At 49.7% G+C, this 21,469-nt stretch overlaps 1 protein-coding gene across 3 annotated transcripts; it reads right to left on the bottom strand.

The window, feature by feature from the left end:
• Nucleotides 1–2,065: 2,065 nt before the first annotated feature.
• On the bottom strand, nucleotides 2,066–19,490 carry TUBGCP4 (tubulin gamma complex associated protein 4). 3 transcript variants are annotated; one of them, XM_044444897.1, is made up of 18 exons: nucleotides 19,357–19,487; nucleotides 19,070–19,255; nucleotides 18,592–18,696; nucleotides 16,565–16,618; nucleotides 13,376–13,432; nucleotides 12,747–12,826; nucleotides 12,310–12,410; nucleotides 10,994–11,077; nucleotides 9,550–9,674; nucleotides 9,261–9,311; nucleotides 8,257–8,362; nucleotides 7,791–7,898; nucleotides 7,319–7,457; nucleotides 6,981–7,158; nucleotides 6,583–6,717; nucleotides 5,392–5,508; nucleotides 2,625–2,764; nucleotides 2,066–2,281 (listed from the first exon to the last, which is right to left on the bottom strand). In XM_044444897.1, the coding sequence occupies exons 1-18, from the start codon at nucleotides 19,435–19,437 to the stop codon at nucleotides 2,266–2,268; spliced, it is 1,863 nt and encodes a 620-aa protein (XP_044300832.1). In that variant the 5' UTR covers nucleotides 19,438–19,487; the 3' UTR covers nucleotides 2,066–2,265. The 3 variants fall into 3 exon arrangements, with proteins under 3 accessions (XP_044300832.1, XP_044300830.1, XP_044300831.1); XM_044444895.1 differs by having other exon boundaries at nucleotides 10,912–11,077; nucleotides 12,209–12,410; nucleotides 19,357–19,486; XM_044444896.1 differs by lacking the exon at nucleotides 5,392–5,508 and having other exon boundaries at nucleotides 10,912–11,077; nucleotides 12,209–12,410; nucleotides 19,357–19,490.
• Between the last annotated feature and the right edge of the window lie 1,979 nt (nucleotides 19,491–21,469).

Genomic DNA, 21,469 nt, shown 5'->3' with positions numbered 1-21,469 from the left:
CCTGTCGTAGTTGTTACCATGCCATCTGTGAAGAGGCAGAGAGGCTCACCCGTCTTCCCTTGGCGTCCAGCAGAGGGGCCAAATGTGACGGTGCCTGGCCAGGAGTGCGTTTGGGCAAAACCAGGCCCAGGACCCGGGGCACACACAGCTGCGTGGGATTATCAGTGGGGCAGAAATAGGGGGTGGAAGAGAACAAGAGAGACGCAAAGGAGCTGGGAGAAGAAAAAGGCAGGAAATGAGGCTTTAGTTGCAGAGGCCTGGAACTGGCCAGCTTTGCCTGCTGGAGAGTCCCAAGAGATGGACAGCCTGACAGAAGTGGCTAGGGGGTAGCCTGCGCCCGGGACTCCCCAGTGCCTGCCGCCCGTGGTGACGCTGCTCCTTACCCTACATCCAGGAAGGAGGAAGGGTTCAGGCCAGGCGAGGGACTAGACCATGGGTCCTCAAACTATGGCCCGGGGGCTGGATCCGGCCCGCCATGCCCGCTTGGACCCGCCGCATGACGCTCGCGACCATGCGCGCACCCACTGCTGCCTACCTTGCCCTGTTTGCGGGGAGGCAGCAGTTTGCTCACTCCAAGAAAACCATCTCCAAGTGAGCAAGCCGCTGCCTCGTGCACCCGCCTTGTGGTGTGTGCCCTCCCCGCCCCCCGCCTCAGCATGCGCGCCTGCATGTGTCACCCTCGCCCCCGCCCCACGGACACCGCTGGCACCACCTTTCCAGCCCACACCCAGCACTGGCACCTTTCAGCTGGCCCCCTGGTGAGAAAGTTTGAGGACCCCTGGACTAGACGCTTCAGGAAGCACAGCTGTGATGGGAAACTGTGAGCTGCAGTAAAGTAGTCTGGTGAACAAGCTCGCTTTCTTGATGAGTCTTGCATGAAAGTTAGGGAACAAGGTGCTTTCAACATGCTTCCTGATCCCGCTACACCATCTCAAAAGGAATCCAGGAAAATTCCTCCTGAATAATGGAAGAATTTTTCAAGAATCCCATTAATTCTCATATGTGTTAGAATTTTTATTTCTGGCAAAAAGAGGAAAATGGTCCAGGGTTTGCAATTCTCTGTGGCGTGTACAATATCAGAAGCTAGCTTTGCTGCGGCTGTACTAAGCACGCGTGCTCGTTTGTCATTGATAGCAACTCTCCCCCCACCCCAGAAATTCCCAAGCCTCAATGCTTGCAAACCTTTCCTGCATCTTGTGGGAATGATGAAGGCCACTATGTAATTGGGCTTTAAGTCTAATTGGCGGACGGGACTCGTCACGCACCGATTTCCCATCCTGCTCTTCAGCAGTACAAGAACATCTAGCGCACTCTGCTCTTTGGCATCTCCCTTTTACGTGTTGTACCGTGTCAGCACATGGCCTAAGGCTAAGGGTCAACTCACTGCTATGGCACCAAAGTCATCCAACATCCCTCTTGAAGAAATGTGCTCGGAGGTGATTTTTGGCCACATAAAAGTGGATGATTCCCTTTACCAAGGGAACTTCTTGGCTTTGGCTTGCTGAAGTTCCCGGGAAACCTCTCGGCTCTTTCCTTTGCTGATGTTCCCTTTATTTGCGGAATAAAGACCTTGCTCCTTTTGCTTGCTCTGAGAAACCTCGGCTGCGGTGTCTTACTGGGAGGAGCACATCAGAAACAAGCCCCTGCTCTTGCAATGAGGTGGCGCTGGAGGTAAGGCAGCAGCCACAGGCAACAACACATACGGCTGCTCCCCAGACGAAAAGGCAGGCATGAGCAGAGGGCAAGTGGGCAGCCCCACAAGCAAAGCCAATTTTGGCTTGGTAACAGAGAATACGAAGTTACAAAGCGACAATTCCAGCAAAAGTGCTTCTCAGTAAACAGCCACGTGGCTCTCTTCGATTAGGAAAAGCCCTCCATTTGGTTTTGCCTGTACAACGCAGCTTCATTCATACAAAGACCGCCTGAGGGGAAATGCCAAATGGCTGGGCTACCACCACAGCTACGACAGCAAAAGCAAGCGGAGTGGGTTGACCCGTGGAACACTGAGCGCCTATTTTTGCACTTTGCTTCTGGGAAAAGAGCGTAAGGAAATCAGCACAAGAAATGTGTTTCATAAGCTTTAATGTGACTGGGAAGGAAAAAGTGTGTGTGCCATGGCTGAAATGGAAGAGAACAGGCCACAGTTGTTTTGGTAATCAAAATACTTGCCAGCTGTCCCATCTCCACCCTCCTGCAGTAATAGTGATGTCTTGGCCAAGTCCCTGGAACTGCTAGCAACAGCTTCCATGGCTGGACTGAACTATCCTATTCTAATCCAACACTGCAGAGAAAGAAGAGAAAGTTAATTACAGAAATGCCACAATTCTACAGAATTCATTTAGGAAAACCAGCCAGAGGACTGTAGACCTGTCACCAAGTTGGACTGTTAAAAAGGTATACAAGCCAGGTGTATTTATATACTTTATCCTGGGCCTCAGAAAGGACCCCTCCCACCAGCACAGTGGTTAATAAACAAAAGCATAAGATTACATGAAAACGGTCAAAGCAGGTCAAGGCAGGGCCCCAAATAAACCTCCCTGTGCAAGGAACTGACAGTTCCTCTGGCAAATCAGCGTTGCCGAAAGTAGAAGCACCTCTGGCGGGGTGCCTGCTCTGTCTCCTACCTGCCCAAAGTGCCTCCAGCTTGCGTGTAGTACTTGTTGTAGTCCAGGCGTAGCAGCAGCTGAGCCAGGTCTGAGTTGATCTGGTGGTTGTGAACACTGGAGAGGATCTTGAACAGAAGCGAGGACTGGCAGCTGAAGCCCTGCGAAAGCCGACAGCCATGAATCGCACGTGCGGGAGGGGAGGGGAGGGGAGGGGAGAGGCCCAGCATCCAGAGTGAAGCGCGTGAGTTTCACAGTGCCACACGATCCGTAGAAGGGTATCTTATGTTTTGCCTTAGTTTTCTACATGCTATTTTGTGCTCCTGTTTGGGGGCGAACCATCGGTCTTCAGTAGACTGAGGAAATGGCTGGCACTCTGCCTTCTTATACTGTGTGGGGGGGTGCGGAGTTCCTGGCAAAACCATTAAGCTTTTAAATCTTCCTGGCTACAGGCACTGCGCAGGCACAGCATCCATATGTGTGAATGCACAGATGGCCACTTGAAGAAGGACAGTTACAGGTGAGCAACCTGCCTTTCTGAGGCAGCATCAGGTCTCCCTCTGCTGGCCAGAGACCAGAATAACAGCCCTGGAGGTTGCAGAACCAGGTCCACAGTCAATCAAAGCCACCTGGGATGTTACAAGCCCCACCTGGGAGCCCTGTGGGAGGAGCTATATAAGAACCCTCCAGATGCAGCCTTAGCAGTAAAGGGTCTTGATGCTGCTGGAGCTCCCTGTGCCTTCTGGAAACTCTGCCTGTTGTCTAGTTCCTGCCTCTGGCCCAGGCCCAGGCTCAGCTTCACCTGCTCCGGTCCCAGGTATCTGCTTCTCCTTGGCTTGTTTCTCTAGCTTTCAACTCCTGACTGACATTGCCTGCTCTGTTGTATTCAGACTGACCTACCTTGCACTTCTGTTACCCACCTTGATCTCTGGACTGCCTGGCTGCGATTTGGAATGGGCCTGTATATTGTATTGGGTGTCTGGGTCGTGGTGTCCCAACCTGATTCTTAGCTGCCCATGCCCCAGACACTCCTCCTTCCGAAACTGCATTGAACCTTGTGAAGGTTCAAGACCCTCCCCTTTTATTAATACATACTCAATACACAGGCTCCAAATATCATAACAATTATTCTTATTTATCAAGCCTTTTTCACTTTAATATTACAAGTTAACTTATCATTAATAACTGTATTCCAAACTTCTCTATACTAGAAATTATCTTCTCAATTAATCACTTACTAGGCAATTGTATTTTATTTTCCAATTCTTTGCTATCATTAATCTAACAACTGTAAATAAATTTGTTATTAATTCTGTAATAGTTCATCCCCATTGTTCTCTACCAAATATTGGCAAAAATGTGGCTCTCAGCTATGACTGCTTGGCAGCGTATGCAACTGAAACATTATTTTTTCCACTCTAGGTTTTGTACTGCTACTTCAATGTCAGAACTGTCTGTTTATTGGAAGTACTAAATGAGGCTCAACAGCTACATTTTATGTTGATAAATATTTGACATAAATGCAATTCATGTGATACATATTTATTATTGATGAATAAATATAACACATAAGCTCCTAATCAAGACTGTAATAATGAATGGAGCACCCCATCTTGCCCAGTCAATGGGGCACTTCATTATCACCTATTTCATAGAAGGTGGGGTCATGAAGGTTACACTACACATGACCTCACCCCCCCAAAAAAGTTGCTCAGAATATACTGCATACCTCAAAACATCTTTTTGATTGGAGCTTAATTACATCAAGCAATTGTTGGAAGAACAATGCTGCTAATGCGTCTCTTCTTCACATGTTATGGCGGCGTCCATTGGCAGCGTCTCTTTTGGGAGGCGGCAATAATTTGGATAAATCTTATGATGGAAACTTCTTTAATACTGAGCATACATGTTTGTTTGAATTACCTTCCCATCTCTTGGATTTAATGCTAGGTCAGCCTAAATAGATTTTCCTTAACCTAATAGATTCGGGCTTTAAGGAAGTTTTTGAATGGATAAATACCTGGAAATTTGGCATGCCTTGACATGTACACATGATTATTGGCAATACTGCATGGGGACGCAATGGGTTGGACACAACTGCACAACTAACAACAACTAGTATGACATGTTATATGCTGATATAGAACATGCATGCAATTAGTGTTATGGAACTGCTTACATTTTCAAAAAGTAAATGTTACAGTTTTGTTCCTTTTTAGACTGGGACTTGGGAGACCAAGGCTTCTAGTCTCCACTCAGCCATGAAGCTCACGGGGTGGCTTGGCCAGTCACTGGCTCTTGGCCTAACCTGGGGCTGTTGTGGTGACAACAGGAAGAGGAGGGTGACCATGTAAGCCCCACTGGATTCCTTGCAAGAGGGGAAAAGGCAGGACAGAAATGTAGTAATAAAATGAATAATACAAGCAAAGGGAAGAGAGGAAGAAGGCACCTCTTCATTCCTTAGCAACTGTCCTTTCCTTTCACTCCCCCCTTGGGAACTGCTGGTCTAGAAAAGGAAGCAGTGGCTGCTGATGGGCCCAATTCCTCATGTCCCCGGGTGCCTTTCCCAGCCAGGCAATCTCTGATGGTAGCCAGAATTGGAAAGAGGCAGCATTCTGCCTGTTTCCGGTGATCACAGCTAAATGAATCAACCTCCCAACAGAAGTGCCCCCGCCTCATTTAGCTTCTCAAGGAACTCCTTGCTAAGGCTCCAAAATTGCCTCCTGAGGGAATCATCCTCCAAGAACCCCGATGTCTCATAACCTTAGGCAAGAGGGAGGAAACACACCTTGGCCAGGATGCTCAGCTGCAGGGTGCCTCGCTCATCCAGGGGCCCCCGGTTCTGGCTGACCAGTGAGCAGAAGCTGTGGCAGAGATCCAGGATTTCATTCAAGCAGTGGAAAGCCTGTGCAGCAGAGTAGCAGGAGGGACATTAAAAAGCCCGATGCAGCCTGCCCAGCACCAGCGGATCGCAGTAGTCCTGGCTTCAACTTTTGGAATCTCAGCAATGCTAGCATTCAGCCTGGGATATACAGTGGTACCTTGGCTCACGAACACCTCAGTTCACAACCAAATCGGGTGACGATCGTGAGCATGCCTGCCTTCCCTGCACGGGCGCAATCGCAGTTGCGATTGTGCCCACGATTGCACCCATCTCCCCCACAGCACATCCGTGCCCACCTCCCCCCAGCGTGCCCACAATTGCACCCATATGCCCCCCGCACAATTGCTGAGGGAGGGGGAGATGGCTGCGATCTTTGTTGTTCTTTGTCACTTTGCTTCAAATTTTTGTGAGTAAAAAGAGATAGTTATGCAGTGGATTAACCTTATTTACATTGAACCTTATGGGGAAATTTGACTTGGCTCACGACCAATTTGGGTCATGACCAGCATCCTGGAACAGGTTAAGGTTGTGAGCCAAGGTACCACTGTATTTTCAGGCATGTTTACTCAAAACTTTGTGTTTACTCAAAAGTGTGTGTCAGTTTAATTGCCTTCCATAAAGCACCAAGGGAGTGTGCAGAAATCTATTTTGTTTATACACAAGACAGGAGTTGCCAAAAGCCCAGTACTTTTAAGTATTAAGCTGGTTTAAATAAGAGTTCCAAGAATATGCTGCACATGCCACAATATACAGCACTTTGGGGAAGGACTTGGCTGGCTCTCTTCTCCCCCAACAGATCCCACCTAGCAGTTAGGGAGAATTCTGCCCCTTATCCAACCCCCCAAACAGAAAGAAGAGAGACATGCTTGGATTTCACTCTACATCAAAGTGCATGAAGGATCTGGGTTGTTCAAACCAACTAAGCCAGCCACCTTCCTGGTGGTCTGGTTTTAAGAATGGGCCCTTCATGCCCCACTTGTATTGAAGGTAGGAGTGTGCCTTTAGCCTGCTCCAACAAAGTAACTTTGAAGTCCCTGTGCCACCAAGTGGAAGGGTTCCCTATTGACTGGGGTTGGTGGAGTAGGAGGTACTCACTGGTTTCAGCAGGATGAATGACTGAGCCAGGAGATTGCTCAGGAAATGGTCGTGTGCCAGTCGGATGCTCTCAAAGTCACGCGTGGCATTGATCTGCTGCAGTAGCTGTGAAAACTGAGATTCCAGGACGTCCACCTGAGAGCAAGCAGACCAGAAAACTCTTTTCCCGCTGCAAGGAATTAGGGTAGCCGGAGGATGTCTGCAGGAGCAGCAGTTACTGCTCTGAACTTCCGTCACTGTAGTCAGTACTTGCAGGAAGAAAAGCCTGAGGTCTGAGGCAAATGGCCACAGCGTGAACGGAGCCGAACTGCTGCTCCGCCTTGCCAGGGCAAGCCTCGCCTGCACCTGCCCGCCAGTGTTCTCCAGAGACGGACTGCACTGGATGGCAGCACCCTCACCTGCAGATAGTACTGCAAATTATCCACCAGAAAGGTCATATGATGGCGCAGGCGCCACTTGATGGCGTCCGTCCTGCTGGACTGCAGGCACTTGCCTCGCGTTTGCAGGGCCCAGCAGTGCTGCAGCTCTGCCTGGACGCGCCGGACACTCAGCAGGTACTTGAAGACCACATTGTACCTGCAGGCGAGACGAAAATGAGCAGCCCACGACTGGCCAGACCCTGAGACTAGATGAGCGGCACGCAGGCAAGTGAACGCCTGCTTCCAGAGCTCAGCCAGGGAAGGCCATTGCTGCGCAAATGCCCCAGCACGGGGGTGCGTGCAAACAGAGCGCTCACTTTTCCAAGACGGCAGGAGTGAAGAGGATGTGCAAGGGCCACTGCACCTTGTAGGAGAGCCCCAGCGCAGCCCAGCCCGACGTGGGGGATTCATGGGGAGACAGTTCCCGGGAAGGAGCTTCGCGAGACTGAGAAGCATCTGGAAAGGAAGCCCACGGAACGCCGTGAGGGTCAGGCAGGATGCAGGTGGGAAGCAGAGCACAGCAGAGCACACTGGACTCTGTGACACGGGGACTAAACCCCAAACGACCTCTCTGTCGCTCTGCCCTCACGGACCTGGGGCAAGTCGCCCTTTTTCAAAAGGGGATCTGACACTGATGGCAGATGGCCTGCCCTGGGGCATCCAGGCAGCCCTCGGCACCAGGCGGGGCTTTGGACCACAGTGCCTGCCACCCCGAGCTCCTACCACAGGCCGTGTTGAGGGCCAGCGGGACTCGCACTAGCGGGGGGACTCCGCGGCACCAGCGCCCACCTCGGTGCTCCTTCCCATGGTAGTGGATGGTCAGATGGAGGAGAGGCAGCAAGTTGTCATCATCCAGCAGCACTTTGTGGGCCGACTGCTGGAACGCCACGTTCACATCTGCGGGAAACAGCAGTGCCACCGGAGGAGTGTTGCGTGTGCGCACCAGCCAAACGAGGAACAGCGTCTTGCAACCCTCCCTCCTCAGCCCTGTTCCAAGGCTTGTGCAGCAGCAGCAGCAGGTTACTGAGGCACGTCACAACACATGTATTTGCTGGAGGCAGTAGTGCTCCTTTGGCACAAAGGACTGGGCAATGGGGAGCATGCCTGCGTGGCTGGTGAAAGCTCTGCTCCACCGCCCCGTGCAGTAGCTGCTCCTCACTCAGGCCAGGCAACCCGCGGCAGAACCCGGGGAGGCACAGGGCTCCGCTCCGCCATTTCTCAGGAGACAGGGCTGTTTCTGGCACCAAAGACTCACCATGCTCAGTCACTGCAGTGGGGGGTGACTTTAGCATATGTTGTGCAGTATCAATGAAGGCCTGAAACAGTTCTCCTCTCCCCAGGAGGTAAAAATCTTTAATTATCTAGAATGAAAGGAAGCATTGAAACATAAATCAAAATGCAAAGATATTGCTAGCAAGCTTGTTTCACTTGCTAGACCTAACATTGTCCTGAAAAAGGTGGGTTCACAGACTCATAGAACTGTAGAGTTAGAAGGGGCCAAGAAGGCCACTGGGTCAATCCCCTGCTCAATACAAGAGTACCAGCTGAATCACGCCTCTCAGAGGGCTGTCCAGCTGCATTCCAAATGCCTTCAGTGTGGGAGAGCCCAGTACCTCCCTTTGTCAGTGGTTCCACTGTCATACTGGTCAAACAATAAGGAAGTTCTTCCTGATGTTCAGCTGGAATCTGGATTCCTGTAACTTGAGTGCGTTATTCCATGTCCTGCACTCTGGTATGATGAAGAAGAGATCATCATTTTTCTGTGTGTGACAATCTTTCAAAGACTTGAAGAGTTCTATTCTCTCTGTCTTCTCACGGGTAAACATGCACAATTCTTAGAACCTTTCCTCATGGGGTTTTTTTCCCAGTCTCTGGATCATCCTTGTTGTTCTCCTCGGAACCCTTTGCAGATTTTCTATATCTTTCTTAAACTGTGGTGGAACTAATGCAGCTCAATATAGCATTTGTCCTGTTTGCAACCACATCACATGTCAGACTTGTATTCAATTTGTGCACTGCAACAATTCCAGGAATCTTCTCGCTTGCCCAATTGTTGAGCCGAGCATCTCCCACCTCGTAACCGTGAATTTGGTTCCCCTTTCCTAGATGGAGAACTTGACATTTGCCTCAACTGAATTTCCTTCTTTTGTTTTCAATGCAGCACTCTAGCCTATCAGGGTCACTCTGAATTTTATCAGTCTTTCAGCTGATCCACCCAATTTTGTGTCACCTGAATAACCTTCCCATTGTAACATTTACCTTTAGCTGTCCTATCAAATCTGATTCTTCCACCATCAGCTTCCACAGGTGCTTCAAAGAGAAAAAAAAAGCCTGTCAGCATCAAGATTCAGGAATCATGGCCACCTATAAAGGCACCTCCTCTCACCTAGAGAAGATAAAACGCACTGACTCACACAGCCAGACCTTCACCCACCAGTTCTTATTGGAAGAAACCAGGCTGGCTGGTTCTTGGTTAAGGTTGGTGGGTGGTTCTCTGCCACTATCCCTCAAAACAGTTGAGCAGGAAAGGTTCTAAAGCACTACTGACCTCAGCTACAGTGCTCCGTATCCAGTCAACCACTGACTCAAAATCCATCAAATTGAAAACAAGATGTTGCTTGAGACGATGCAACTCAGCAGCAAAGATGTCCTCTTGATTCTTCAAGATGGAGCCTGCAGAGAGGAAAGAGTGGCCCAAACTGAGCTTTTCCTGGTACAAGACAAAGTGACCTAGTTTGCACAATCAAAGTAAGTATGGCCTTGTTAAATTGTGGTACTTCTGGGCACAACTGATAATCACCAGCTTGATGAGTCCTGTTGTATTGTTCAGATTCAGAGCACATGGCTTACTGGTAGGGAAAACAACTCTGCACCATTACTACCACATCACACTTCCTTAGGATACTGAAAATTTGCTTAAGCCAAGTTTTACCCTCATCTTGACTTTGATCGGTCAATAGCAGATTGTGACTGTCCTGTTCCTTTTGTTGCTTGACACATTTATTTTGACTCGGATGCTCTTAGAGGAGGAGGAGCCTGATGGCCTCATATTTCTGTGCAGGAATAAGTACTGTTGCCTGCACTTGCTATCTTCCAGTCATGGAAGTCATCCCTCAAGTTTCAGTAATACCTAACAGGTTGCACTTGTCTCCTTGTGTTGAAAGAGTTCAAGTTCATCCTGTTTCCTGTGCTCTGGGCATTCGTGTATAGACTTTTTTTCCTACATTTTTCCTCCTGGCTTTTTTCCTACATTATTGCCAAGACTACTTTGGGCTGCTCCTAAAGCTCTTCTGTTACTATTAGTAGCCAACAAGAAATCCCACTTTTTGATTGGTTAACCTCTGTGGTAGGCTTTGGGAATGATGTGGACTTAATATATCTTGACTTCAGCAAAGCTTTGGACAAAGTTGCATGATATCCTGATTAGCAACCTAGCTAGAAAAGGGCACACTGCATACTCACAGCTGGCTGCAGAGGTGAGGTTCCCTTGCTGTTGTTTTAAACTATTAAGATTCCCTCCCTCTCCAGAATGAGGAGAGAAGCTGCCATCAGGAGACAGAGTGTAACAACTCAGGGAATTTAAGAGGACTGGAGATGTTGAAGAGGACTTGCATTTATCATAATCAAGATTACCCCTGGGGGACAGATTTGGGGGGTGACCTGGGCAGCAGTGAGGCACAGAGGAAACATTCTGTTACGAGCAAGGCGCAGGTTCCTGCACCCAGGAATACAGAACTGTAGGCCCAGGGGTCAAATCCGGCCCTCCGGGGGTCCTCTATCTCCCCTCTCCTTTACCTCGCCCAGCTTCCTACAACTATTATTTGGTGGCTTGCTAATGGTAAGCCAAAGCAACATCAATCCCAAAGTACTAAATACCCCGTGGAGAAGGAATTAAACCAAAGTGACCTGCCTTTTTTGCTAAGGCTCACATTCTGACTCTCAAACATCTGGACAGACTCGCCCACAAAGAGGATTTTCTCAGCAACACGTACAGGGATGTAGGAGGGCAACATTTCTATCCGTAGAGAGAACTGCTTTGGAGAAGGGGCCAACATATTCTCCTCTTCGATCAATCTCTGTTAAGACAAGGACCAGTGGAAGGATAGTAGTGAGACAGGACGATGGAGAAAATCTAAATAGAAAACCATGTCAAAATCCCTTTTCTGAAGAGCTTTGGGCAGGTGGAAGGTATGGCGTTGGGGGATTAAGTAGCCAGCAAAGGAGAAGAAGGGGTAACTGTTGTCCCCTCTTCTACTTATTTCCCCATTCAGCGGATGCCTGGCAGCTGTACAAACCTCCTCTCAGACTTGGTGGGTCTGCTGTTGAATACCAGGTTGATCCTACACACACACAAAATATTTTATTTTTATTTAATTATACATTATGTGATTTTATCTTGTGCAATTTTATCAAGATATTTTAAATTGTACTGGTTTTATTTAACATTATTTTTTGGCATTTATTCATGTAATGGCTGCCAAACCCATTCTCAGAGGTGGCGGGGTCATCTGTCCAGTCGGATGACATTAAGCCTGACCTGGGTGGGGTTGCACTCTCCCTTATGGATGGGGTTTGTAGCTGGGAGGTGCTCCTGGACCCTAAACTGCCACTAGAGTCACAGGCTGACTCGGAGGCCTGGAGGACCTTCTCTTTGCTTAGGTTAGTTTTGCAACAGTGAGTTATGCTCTGGTGACCACTATTTTAAAAAGTTCTATTTTGTCTGCATCACTTACTGCATTTTACTGATGCTGTGCCTTGGATTAATTTGTGGGTTCCTTGTGGGTCTACTGTTGCTATTTTAGGATTGTTTTTCTATTGCTGTGTCATTTTTTTATTTTAATGTATTGTTTTATTTGTGTATTGTTTTTATTTGTGCGCTTTGATTATGCGAACTACCCAGAGACTCACCTTGACTAACAGACGGCATAGTAAATCAGTCAATCAATCAATCAATCCCCCCTCCCACCCCGGCCATCTTGGAGATTAGCCATGTTGCTTATCAGGAGGGCAATGGGGGTGATGGAATGGACAGGGCCAAGCGAAGGAGGAGGGAAAAGTGAATCTTTCCAGACTGTCAGAAGCACAGCAAAACACAGTGGGAATCTCAAGGGTTTAAAAGATATCTCATTTGGCCTTGGATTGCCTAACAGTTAAAGAACAGTGCTAAGCAGATCCACTGGAATAAGATGAGAGCATCAAAACCTCACCATATCCTGCAATTCTCGCAGCTGTTTTCCTGTCAGCCCCCCAATGCCCAGATCCTCCTCCTCCTCCTCGGGCTGGGCAGGAACGATCCCTGAAGACGGACCTGGTTTAATGAAGAACTCCTCGTGCTGGTCCAAGAGCAGTCCATGCAGCATCCAGGCGGAGAGCTGCTTGTACATGACGGCATGGCACATTGCCAAGACCCTGGAGAGACAGGTGAGGCACAGGGACAGCAGTGGGGATGGTGGTGGGTGGGAAGGGGAGCTGGCATCAGCCCGAGGCCAGGAAAGGGAGCCAACGTGCAGATGATCTGCCTGCAGCAGCCCTGGAATCCTGGCAGCATAAGCTGCAGCCACACTGAAGTCAGCACAGCAGAGCTCCAGAAGGTCAAGTGCTGTAGAACAGTGTGCTGGGGCTTCAGGGGGACTGGTTTATTGGGGGACAGAGTCCTTGGACCTACAATCTTGTGCTTCTGTCCCGAGACTGAAATGACTCCCACCAAGCTCTCCTGAAGCTGGAAACTCAACAGGAGTATCTTACTTTTCCAGAGCATGCCGCACAGGTGGCAGGCCACCACGGCTGTGTCTGTTGACAATCTCCAAGATCTGACAGCCATGAATCTGCAATGGAAACAACGTGACATTTCACATTCAAGTGGCCCCCAGTGCCAGCTGATATCTGCACTCTGCAAAGACCAGATGCCTCCCCACTTTCACATTAACTCAGGAGGAGGAGGAGAACTGTATCAAGCTCCTCAGCCAGAGATCAATACCATTCCTAGCCACTCTACTTTTCTGTGAATTGTGACAACAGATCTCGGATCCACATCACCGAATGTGCACCCATCTGATCTCTGGGAGTCTCCCCTCCACAGTGCACTGCAGCTCACTCCATTCACTCAGTTCAGCAGGGTCCCCGACCTTCTGAATAACATTTTCTGTGGGCTGGAGGGGCTGCCCAAGGGAGAAGAGAGCAGGAAGTCAGCTTCCATCCCTTGACTGCACGTGCAGTTGAATCCAAACCATCTTGTTTGCATTTCTCTTCTCCAGTGAGATAACACCACCACCATCTCTGTCACTAGCAAAATATGTAACACTGTACTAAGCTGATAAAGGCCTCTGTGAAAAGAAGCAGCCACTGCCAATGGTAACCAAGGCACCCAGCCATACCTTCTGGGTCTTTATCTGCTCCACCACAATCATCAATGAGGGGAAAAGGAGTTGGAACTGCAAAACAAGAAGTGGAATATAAGGACGGGTTTCCTAGTTGGGACTGGGTTGTTGGGGAGAGAACATTTTGATAATCAGATGGCAAATATTCTCAAATGAATCGCTCTTTCCACTTGCCCAAGTATATAAAAGCATTCTGTGTGAGAGTGCCTCCCACAGTTTCAGAAAGTAATACAGCAAAAGAGAACAGGTTTGGAACCAAACAAATCTGCCAACCAACAAGACAGGAACTGCTGACCAATAATGCAGCTCACATGCAGGTAGAAACAGAACAAGAACACAATTAAGAGCATGGGTCCTCAAACTATGGCTCACAGGCCGGATATGGCCTGACATGGTCATTTACCTGGCCCGCCTCAAAGCTTTTGGACCCAACTTGGAGAAAATGATCTCCGAATGAGTCCAAAAGCTCTGAGCTGGTACAGGTGTTCTCTGAAACTCTTTCAGTTTTGGAGACTAGCAGAGAGCTGGCGCATGCGCCAAATTGTAACAGCTCCCTTCAACTGTGCATGTGCTGGATCTTCCCCCTATTGCATGCGTATGTTGGCTCTGAATTCAGAGCGGGAGTATGGAGCGGGAATACAGAAGAGAGGAGGGCAGTGGGGAGAGGGGGAGAGAGAGAGAGAGAGACAGACAGACGAAGACACTAAAAAAAAAGAAGGTAAGAAAAATATAACGTTTAAAATCTATTTTTCACTATGTGAGCCACGTCCCCAGGCTGCAGGTCAAGCTGCAGCCGCAGCTCCCACACCTCCGCCGCAGCCTTATCTGGGCAAGCCGCCACCGCCGTCGAGCAGCTGCCATGCTTCTTCCCCCCATGGTGAGGAGGCAGGAGGCACCCCACTCAGCCAGCCATGATCCTGTCCCTCACCTTGGAAAGCAGCCATTTCCTCCCTCCTTGCGGCCCTCTCTCGGCTGGGGTAGCTGCCCTGCATTCAGATCTCCAGCCTCCCACTCCCGTTCCTCCTCCCAGAGCCGGGCGAGCGCCTGTGAAGAGACCTTCCTCCGGCTCGGAAGTGGGGAGGTGGCAAGGAGCCGGGAAGGCCTCGACCCTGGAGGCAAGCGCCCCCTCATGGCTCCCCCTCATGTCATGCTCTCCCTTTCAGCGGGCAGCGTGGCATCATCTTGGGCTGTTGCTGCAGCCCGCGCAAGTGGAGCAAACATTTTTTATTAATTTTTAAACAATTTTTAATTTTAATTTTAACTGATTTTTAATGTGCAGTGTGCATAGGAATTCATATTTTTTTCAAACTATAGTGCATCCCCCCCAACAGTCTGAGGGACAGTGAACTGGCCCCATTTTAAAAGTCTGAGTACCCCTGATTTAGGGGCATCCCCAGGACTCCACTACTCTAGTCTGGATGCTAAGACTCCCTTAGAAGCAAGCAGGCTCCCCACAGCAAGCAGCACTAATGAGGGTAAGCAAGAGACCGTGCATCCACTGCAGACTTATCCTAGGAAGCCCTGTGATCTGTTTTTCTATAGCGGAAGAAAGAATCGTGCATCATGTGCCTGACATCTTGGATGCAAAAAGTATTGTAGATAAGCTCCGCCTCAAGTGTACCAGAACTGCACCCTTCAGCAATGTCTGAAAACATCTGTGGCACAGGTGAATGCCTGAAAGGCAGTAGTTTCTGGTAGTGCTCCCCACAACAGGCAAAGCAAAGCTATTTTTGATGGACTGAGTGTATCAGGACATACAGGTATGTTTCTGTCAGATTGAGGGAGTCTGGGAAATCTCCCTGGTGCATGGTTTTCAAAATGGTCCTATTATTTTTTAATTAGATTTCAATCCCACCCATTAGCCAAAATGTTGGGAACAAGTCTTTCCCCATGCTTTACTGTTGGATTAACAGTGGTTTGTTTACTCCCTAAAGAGACCAGCACTCTTGATTCCCACACCGGTGTACAAACTATGCAGCGACCTGTGCTTTGTGCTGCAGAATGGAAGAGAATGATATGCTGCACAACCCATCAAGGTTAAATGCATTGCATGCAAACCAACTCCACAGGTTAATTATGGGTTAATCACGCAGTATAATTGTTAACTGTAATCTAAGAGCCTTTTCGTGTGTAATTAAACTAGTGGCTGGGTTCAGATTTCAGGTGGCAACCTGACAGGAGGCTGAATATTCAACATGGCTGCAACACACAGCCGCGATAAGTAACTCGCCACTGTGTGGATGGGCCCTGTGGGTAGGGAAGCTGCCTGACAGCTGCCTCCTGGCATCTCCCTTGCGCTAGAGGTGTGGCAGCCTCCTAAAAGCTCTTCCGCTAAGCCTGCAGGTGCTGTTCTCTCCACTTGTGAGCCATGACCTTGAAGAACATGCAGAATTATCTCCCTTGGAAGTAGTGGCTTTTGCCAGCATGGAGGCTGAGGAAAAGGCTCATCTTCAATGAGTGTTTAAAGGAAACCACCAAGAACTGGGCATGGAAAATACCCCCCCCCCCAATTTACACAGAGCACCTGAGGAGGAGCTGAGAAGTGTACTATTACACCCTATCTCAGATGGAGTCAGAGCTCCCTTCTGCCTCTGTGAGCTAGCTACTTCGAGCCTTTCTGCCTGCTCCCAAGTATCTTAGGTCAAAAGATTGTCTCGGTGAGTTGTGTCTCAGTACTCTTAGGGACCAACTGCCACCTGCCAAATCCCCTTGCAGAATTTGAGATGCATTGATGTTGTCAACAACAGAGAATGAGGGTTAAACTTGCTGGTCCTCCCTACCTCCACTGTCTGGGTCTTGGGTGCACCTAGACTGATGGATAATTTGCAGTAGATTAGCAAGGTTTTCTGGTCCTATTTAACATAAACAACAAAAACCTCCCCTGCCACTCCTATCTTAGGCTGCTAGAATCTCTGATCAATAGCATCTCAGATGTAGATTTGAAGTTGTATCTCACTGCATGGCACCATTTTGCATTTGACTTTGCAGGCGACTCTCCATCTTTCACTACTTTACCCCTGGCCCAAGTTCTAATTTTAAAAACTCATAATTGATCTGGAAGTCTGAAATCTGCCCATGCCATATCTAGGAAAGCTTCTTTTCAGAAAGGAGCTACAGAGAAAATCTCTATCACTGAGAGATGGCAACATCTCTAGCAGAAGGTAGCTATAAGCAGGCAGATCTCACCTGGTCCAGAGAATAGTTGACATGTGAGATGGTAAGGTGAGGATCAGCCAAGAACTGCAAAAAGCAAAGAAATAAAAGGTGTTGAAGGCCATAACAACTATTTGGGATGGTATCTCCAGAGCATAAGCAGGACAGAGCAGGGGTCAGGAAAATGGAGGCTTGTTAGCAGGAAAATAACATTTTACCCCTTGAAACTAAGTTTTGACCTGAAAAGATGAGCTAGCAAGGGAAAATATGCATATGGAAAAATCAAATTGTAAATGTCCTGCTGAAAGCTGTAATGCTACAGACCAAGGAGTGGCTTCCAACTACTAGTTTCCTACCATGGGAACTCCTGAAATCATAAATATCCAATGTCCCTCTGGTTCCACTGTATTATCTACTGAATTGGCTGCTGACAGTCCTAAGAACAAACTGTACAGAAGTATTATCATAAATTCTACCTCCAGCAGATAATCCATTCTTTTGCAAAAGCACAAAACAAATGTCACTGACCAACAAAATGACAGGATATATATATATCCATGTTTTTTCTTTTTCTTCTTGTATCTCATTCCCTTCCTTCTCCTCCAGACCCCAAAACTGCCGATTTTGTGTATCACAGAATAAGACTTTCACTAAAACTTTTCATTTTTAGATTATTTTTGATGAGAAGCAACATATACATGTAAATATGCATACCATGCAGTTTTGTCACTTGCTCTGGCACTGCTCCCTTGCCTCTTGAGAAGGTTCTGCACTTCATGAAAGCATTCTACTTCCTAGACTAAATGATCACACACACTTACTTCTGCATGTTTTATTCAAGTGGTGCTAATTCGAGCCACTTTTACAAGGAAGCCTGGCCTACCCCAGAAGAGATCCAGGATCATAATGCAAAACAATATGCAGTTCACCCATACATTTGAGCTAAATTTCCCTTGTCATTCACATTCTGATTCAGGAAGGCTTATTTCCTGAACATGGAGAAGTGGCTTGCAGATCTTTTTAGACACAAATACCCTAAGCAAACATGGAAAACTCTTCCTCCATCAAGACAGCTACTTTCTCAGAACTAGAGAGGCACATGGGAGTACTGTTGCTACTGAACAACTGAACCAACATGGGTTATTTATTTTAAAAAAGAATATTTCCTGCTAGACATTATAAATTTGCAATCTGGCCATGTATCATCATCTTGACACTGAGAGCATGAAAAGGAATTGATTTGGATACTTTATGAAATGAAAAGAAACTTTCCTTTTTGCATAGATGAACTGGTCTGTTTTCCTTTGCATGTTGATATATTTGCAACAGACAACTGGCAAACCATTTTGAATTAACTGGCACCATAACCTAAATAAACAAATGTGTATTGTTTTGTTGTTGTGGAAGGAGCTAGCCAAACATATCTAGACAATAGAATACAGTGGTACCTCGGCTCAAGAACTTAATCCGTTCCACGACTCTGGTCAAATTTCCCCGTAAGGTTCAATGTAAATAAGGTTAATCCGTTCTGTAAATATTTTTATCAAAAAATTTTTTCAAATTTTTATCAAATTTGAAACAAAGTAACAACAACAAAGTACAGTACAGTAGGGAACACTAACCTAGGTGGGGGGGGGAGGTTATTGTTTGGAGGGAGAGTCCAAACCATAATCGTGCAATAGCAATCGTGTTCTGGGGGGTGGGGGGGAGATGGCCACGATCATGCTCTTGCAGGGAAGACTGGTGTGATCATGCTTGTACAGGGAAGATGGCCATGATCGTGATCATGTTCATGCAGCAACATGGCTGTGATCGTGGTTGTCCCCCAATGCAGAGTTCTCGAACTGAGGCATTTGTGAGCCGAGGTACCACTGCAGAAGGTTTCTGATCACTTAAGAGGGCTACAGTTGCCCATCCCTTATGTAAGTGATTAACAGTGCAATCAGAAGCCAGTCCTGCTGTTTTCAATGTTGTTTACTCCTAGATAACTGTGCCTAGATACAAATTAATTGGCAACAGGGCATCAATTAGTTATGGAAACCTGCTTGCTCCTTCCTTACCTCCTGTTCCAAGTCAAGTAGTGCCTGCCGGTATGGCTCTAAGACCGTGTCCAGCCCAGTGCAGAAAGCCCGGAGATAAATCCCTTGCTGTGTGCTGTAAAGATCCTGAAACCAGGCCGAGGAAGAGTTAATAGCCAGAAACACAGGACGCCAAGCCCAGTGACCAGGGAAGACCCTGACCTCGGGATATGCTGCCCCCCATTCTTGCTGGGCCTGCACAGGAAAGAGCGGGAAGGGCACCCCGTGCTGCCAGTCCAAGAGATGGAGGCAGGGAGACGCTCCAATGCCTCCCGAGCCTCGCAGAGCACGGCCGCTGTCGGACGCGCCTCAGCCGGCTCTCTCGCTGCTGAGCAAGCTCACTGGGAGAGAAACTCGGCCCTCCGTCCCCCGCACTCGCTGCTGGAAGCAGGAGTGTCCCCGGAGGTGAGCCCGCGCCCAGGCACTCTGCACATGCTCCAGAAGGCCATCCACCACCCACCGGCGGCTGCGTCGGGGCGGCTAGGGGCGCGGTGCTGGAGGGCGGCAGCAGCGGCGGCTGGACGTGCTCGGCGAACTGCTCGATGAACTCGCTGAAGCGGACGTAGAAGGCGCCCAGGCGGCAAGCGCGGGCCAGCAGGCCGGCCTCGCTCGGATGCAGGAACGGGGGCAGCGCCTCCAGCGACACCTGCGGGACGGAGAGCGCGAGCGGGTCAGCGGGACGTCGAGAGGAGCGAGCGCCCCGCCCGCCCGCCCGCCCGCCAGCCAGCCAGCCAGCCAGCCGCCCACCTGCAGGCCCCCTCCGGCCCCGCTGACGACGAAGAGGCCGCCGGTGTAGCCGCGCAGCGCCAGGAGCAGCTCGTGGATCATGGCAGCGGGGGGCACGGGGGGCGCCGCGCGAGGGCTCACGGGACTCGGGCCGACCCGGGCAATGGGAAGCGGGCGCGCGGCGTGCACACGCAACTTCCGGGGCGGAGCACGCGCGGCCCCGTTGCCATGGGGACGGGGCGGGCTCGCTGGAGGGGATGAAGCCGTCTGACGGCGCGGGCGGAGCCAAGTCACCGAGGCGCCTCATTCGCTGCGAGCGGCGATTTGAGCGGAAACGTCCGCGGGAGACGGGCCTTCGCTGCGGGACGCCCCAGCACGCTGCCAGCCTCACCATGGCCTACACTGCAGGGCTGTCGTGAGCCACAACTCGGCGTCTGAAATGCGAGGAAATAACGAAGGGCTGCATTTGCAGCATGTTCTTAGGAGGACGCACATTCTTTTCGTGAGAAATAAGGCCTGGACTAGGAAGAACCAAAAGGAGCAACTTTGCTTTTCTGTTCTTTACCATTAAAATGTTCCTGAGGCCACAATGAAAACTTCTCATGCAAAACAGGACAGAAATACAGGCTTTGAAAAGACATATCCTCAACAGAAAAGGGGCTGAGAGGAAGGAAAAAGCAAAGTCACGTTCTGGCTCTTAGTTGCAGAATGATCAGGATGCCGGAGGGCAGTCGGATGGCCCCTGTGTGGCTGGACTGGAAAGGCATTCGCTCCGATGTGGCATCAGGACACTTCTTAGTTTTTTGCTCTCCAGACTGGAAGTATCTGCAGAGACGGGCAAGCTGCTCCCTGTCAAAGGCGCGCTGCAGCAGGCCTCCAAATGGCACTGTGTCCTGACCTTTCCTAAGAGTGGCTGCTGCTTGTCCAGGGTGGGATGCCAGCCTTCAGAGGCCTTGCCAGAGCCTCGTCTCTCCCACTGCACCAGAATGATACCAGCATGACTGGTGTCCTTGCCGCACTTCCTCACAGCAGCATAATATTGCAAGGTGGATGGGGATGAGGCTTGGTTGGATTCCCAGTCAACAAGCCTCCATACCACCTATGCCTTCATCTCCTTAAACCCTCTTTCAGCCCAGATCCAGCACTTGTAAGCAGAAACCTGGCACTCCATTGACATGAGCGCAGACATTAGTCACACCTGAATTAGAAAGGGCAGGAGCTCCTTCCTTAACCTCACTTTTGTCTGGTGGCTGGCGCTTTACCTACCCTGAAAGAGACTGCATTGGCTCTGACAGTTATCCTCACCTGGTGCCTTCCAGATGAGATGACCTACATCCCTACTAATTCCACAGCCAGCTCTACTTACTAGGATTATGGGAATTGTGGTTGAACACATCTGGTAGGGGACAGCTGGTATATAAAGCATCATATGGAACCAGGAAGTTGTCCCTACGCACAAACATGGACGTCATTTAAATCCTTTTCTATTCCTAATGGCTCAGAGGATATTTGGTTCCAAAAGTAGTGAGCCTACACACATCCCTGAAGCGCACCTGCCTGGAGGAAGTGCAGAGTACCTCCCTATCTGTGCAATTCCAGACAAGCTTGACTACTTCCAGTGCGTCCCCCCCCCCCTCCGCGTCCTACAGTTGTGATTTGACAGTGGTAGAGGCGTGTTTACATCAACTTCAGGAAGGGTCCGAAGCGCGTGTCTGCGTACACCCCCGACCCCATCTGAGGCAATGTGCGAAACTCACGCATTGCTCTGCAGAGATGCAGGCAGCTGAAGCAGACGCCCTCCAAAAGCAGTGCTTCCAAGCGCGGCGAAGCGGAGCGGGCGGCGAGGGAAACGAAGGCTGGGGAGGCTCTGGGAAGCCGCCCCCGTCGCTTTTCTCCCGCCGCCGCCGCCGCCGCCGTGCCGCCTCGCCTCCTCGCGGGCCGGTGCCAGGGCGAGACGCGTTCCTGCCTTGGCGCCCTTCCCGCGGCGCCCCCGAGGCAGCGCGAGGATAGGAGGCCGGGGAAGCGCCCCGCTCGGCCGCCACCGCCCCAGGAAGGCGAGTGGCCGCTCCCTCCTCCTCCTCCTCCTGCGCTCGCCGCCGCCCAGCGCGCGGGTCCGCCCCCCCTTCCGTTCTTT

This window comes from Varanus komodoensis, unplaced genomic scaffold, assembly GCF_004798865.1.
Source record: "Varanus komodoensis strain SLA01 unplaced genomic scaffold, ASM479886v1 scaffold46_1, whole genome shotgun sequence".
Lineage (NCBI taxonomy): Eukaryota > Metazoa > Chordata > Lepidosauria > Squamata > Varanidae > Varanus > Varanus komodoensis.
This window is presented reverse-complemented; position numbering and strand designations above follow the sequence as displayed.

Coding starts and splice junctions, on each gene's coding strand:
- TUBGCP4 (XM_044444895.1), bottom strand. CDS start 19,437: ATGATCCACGAGCTGCTCCTGGCGCTGCGCGGCTACACCGGCGGCCTC. Junction 6,718..6,980: donor ATTTGCAGTACTATCTGCAG/GTGAGGGTGCTG, acceptor GCTTGCTCTCAG/GTGGACGTCCTGGAATCTCA. Junction 5,509..6,582: donor CATTCATCCTGCTGAAACCA/GTGAGTACCTCC, acceptor TCTGCTGCACAG/GCTTTCCACTGCTTGAATGA.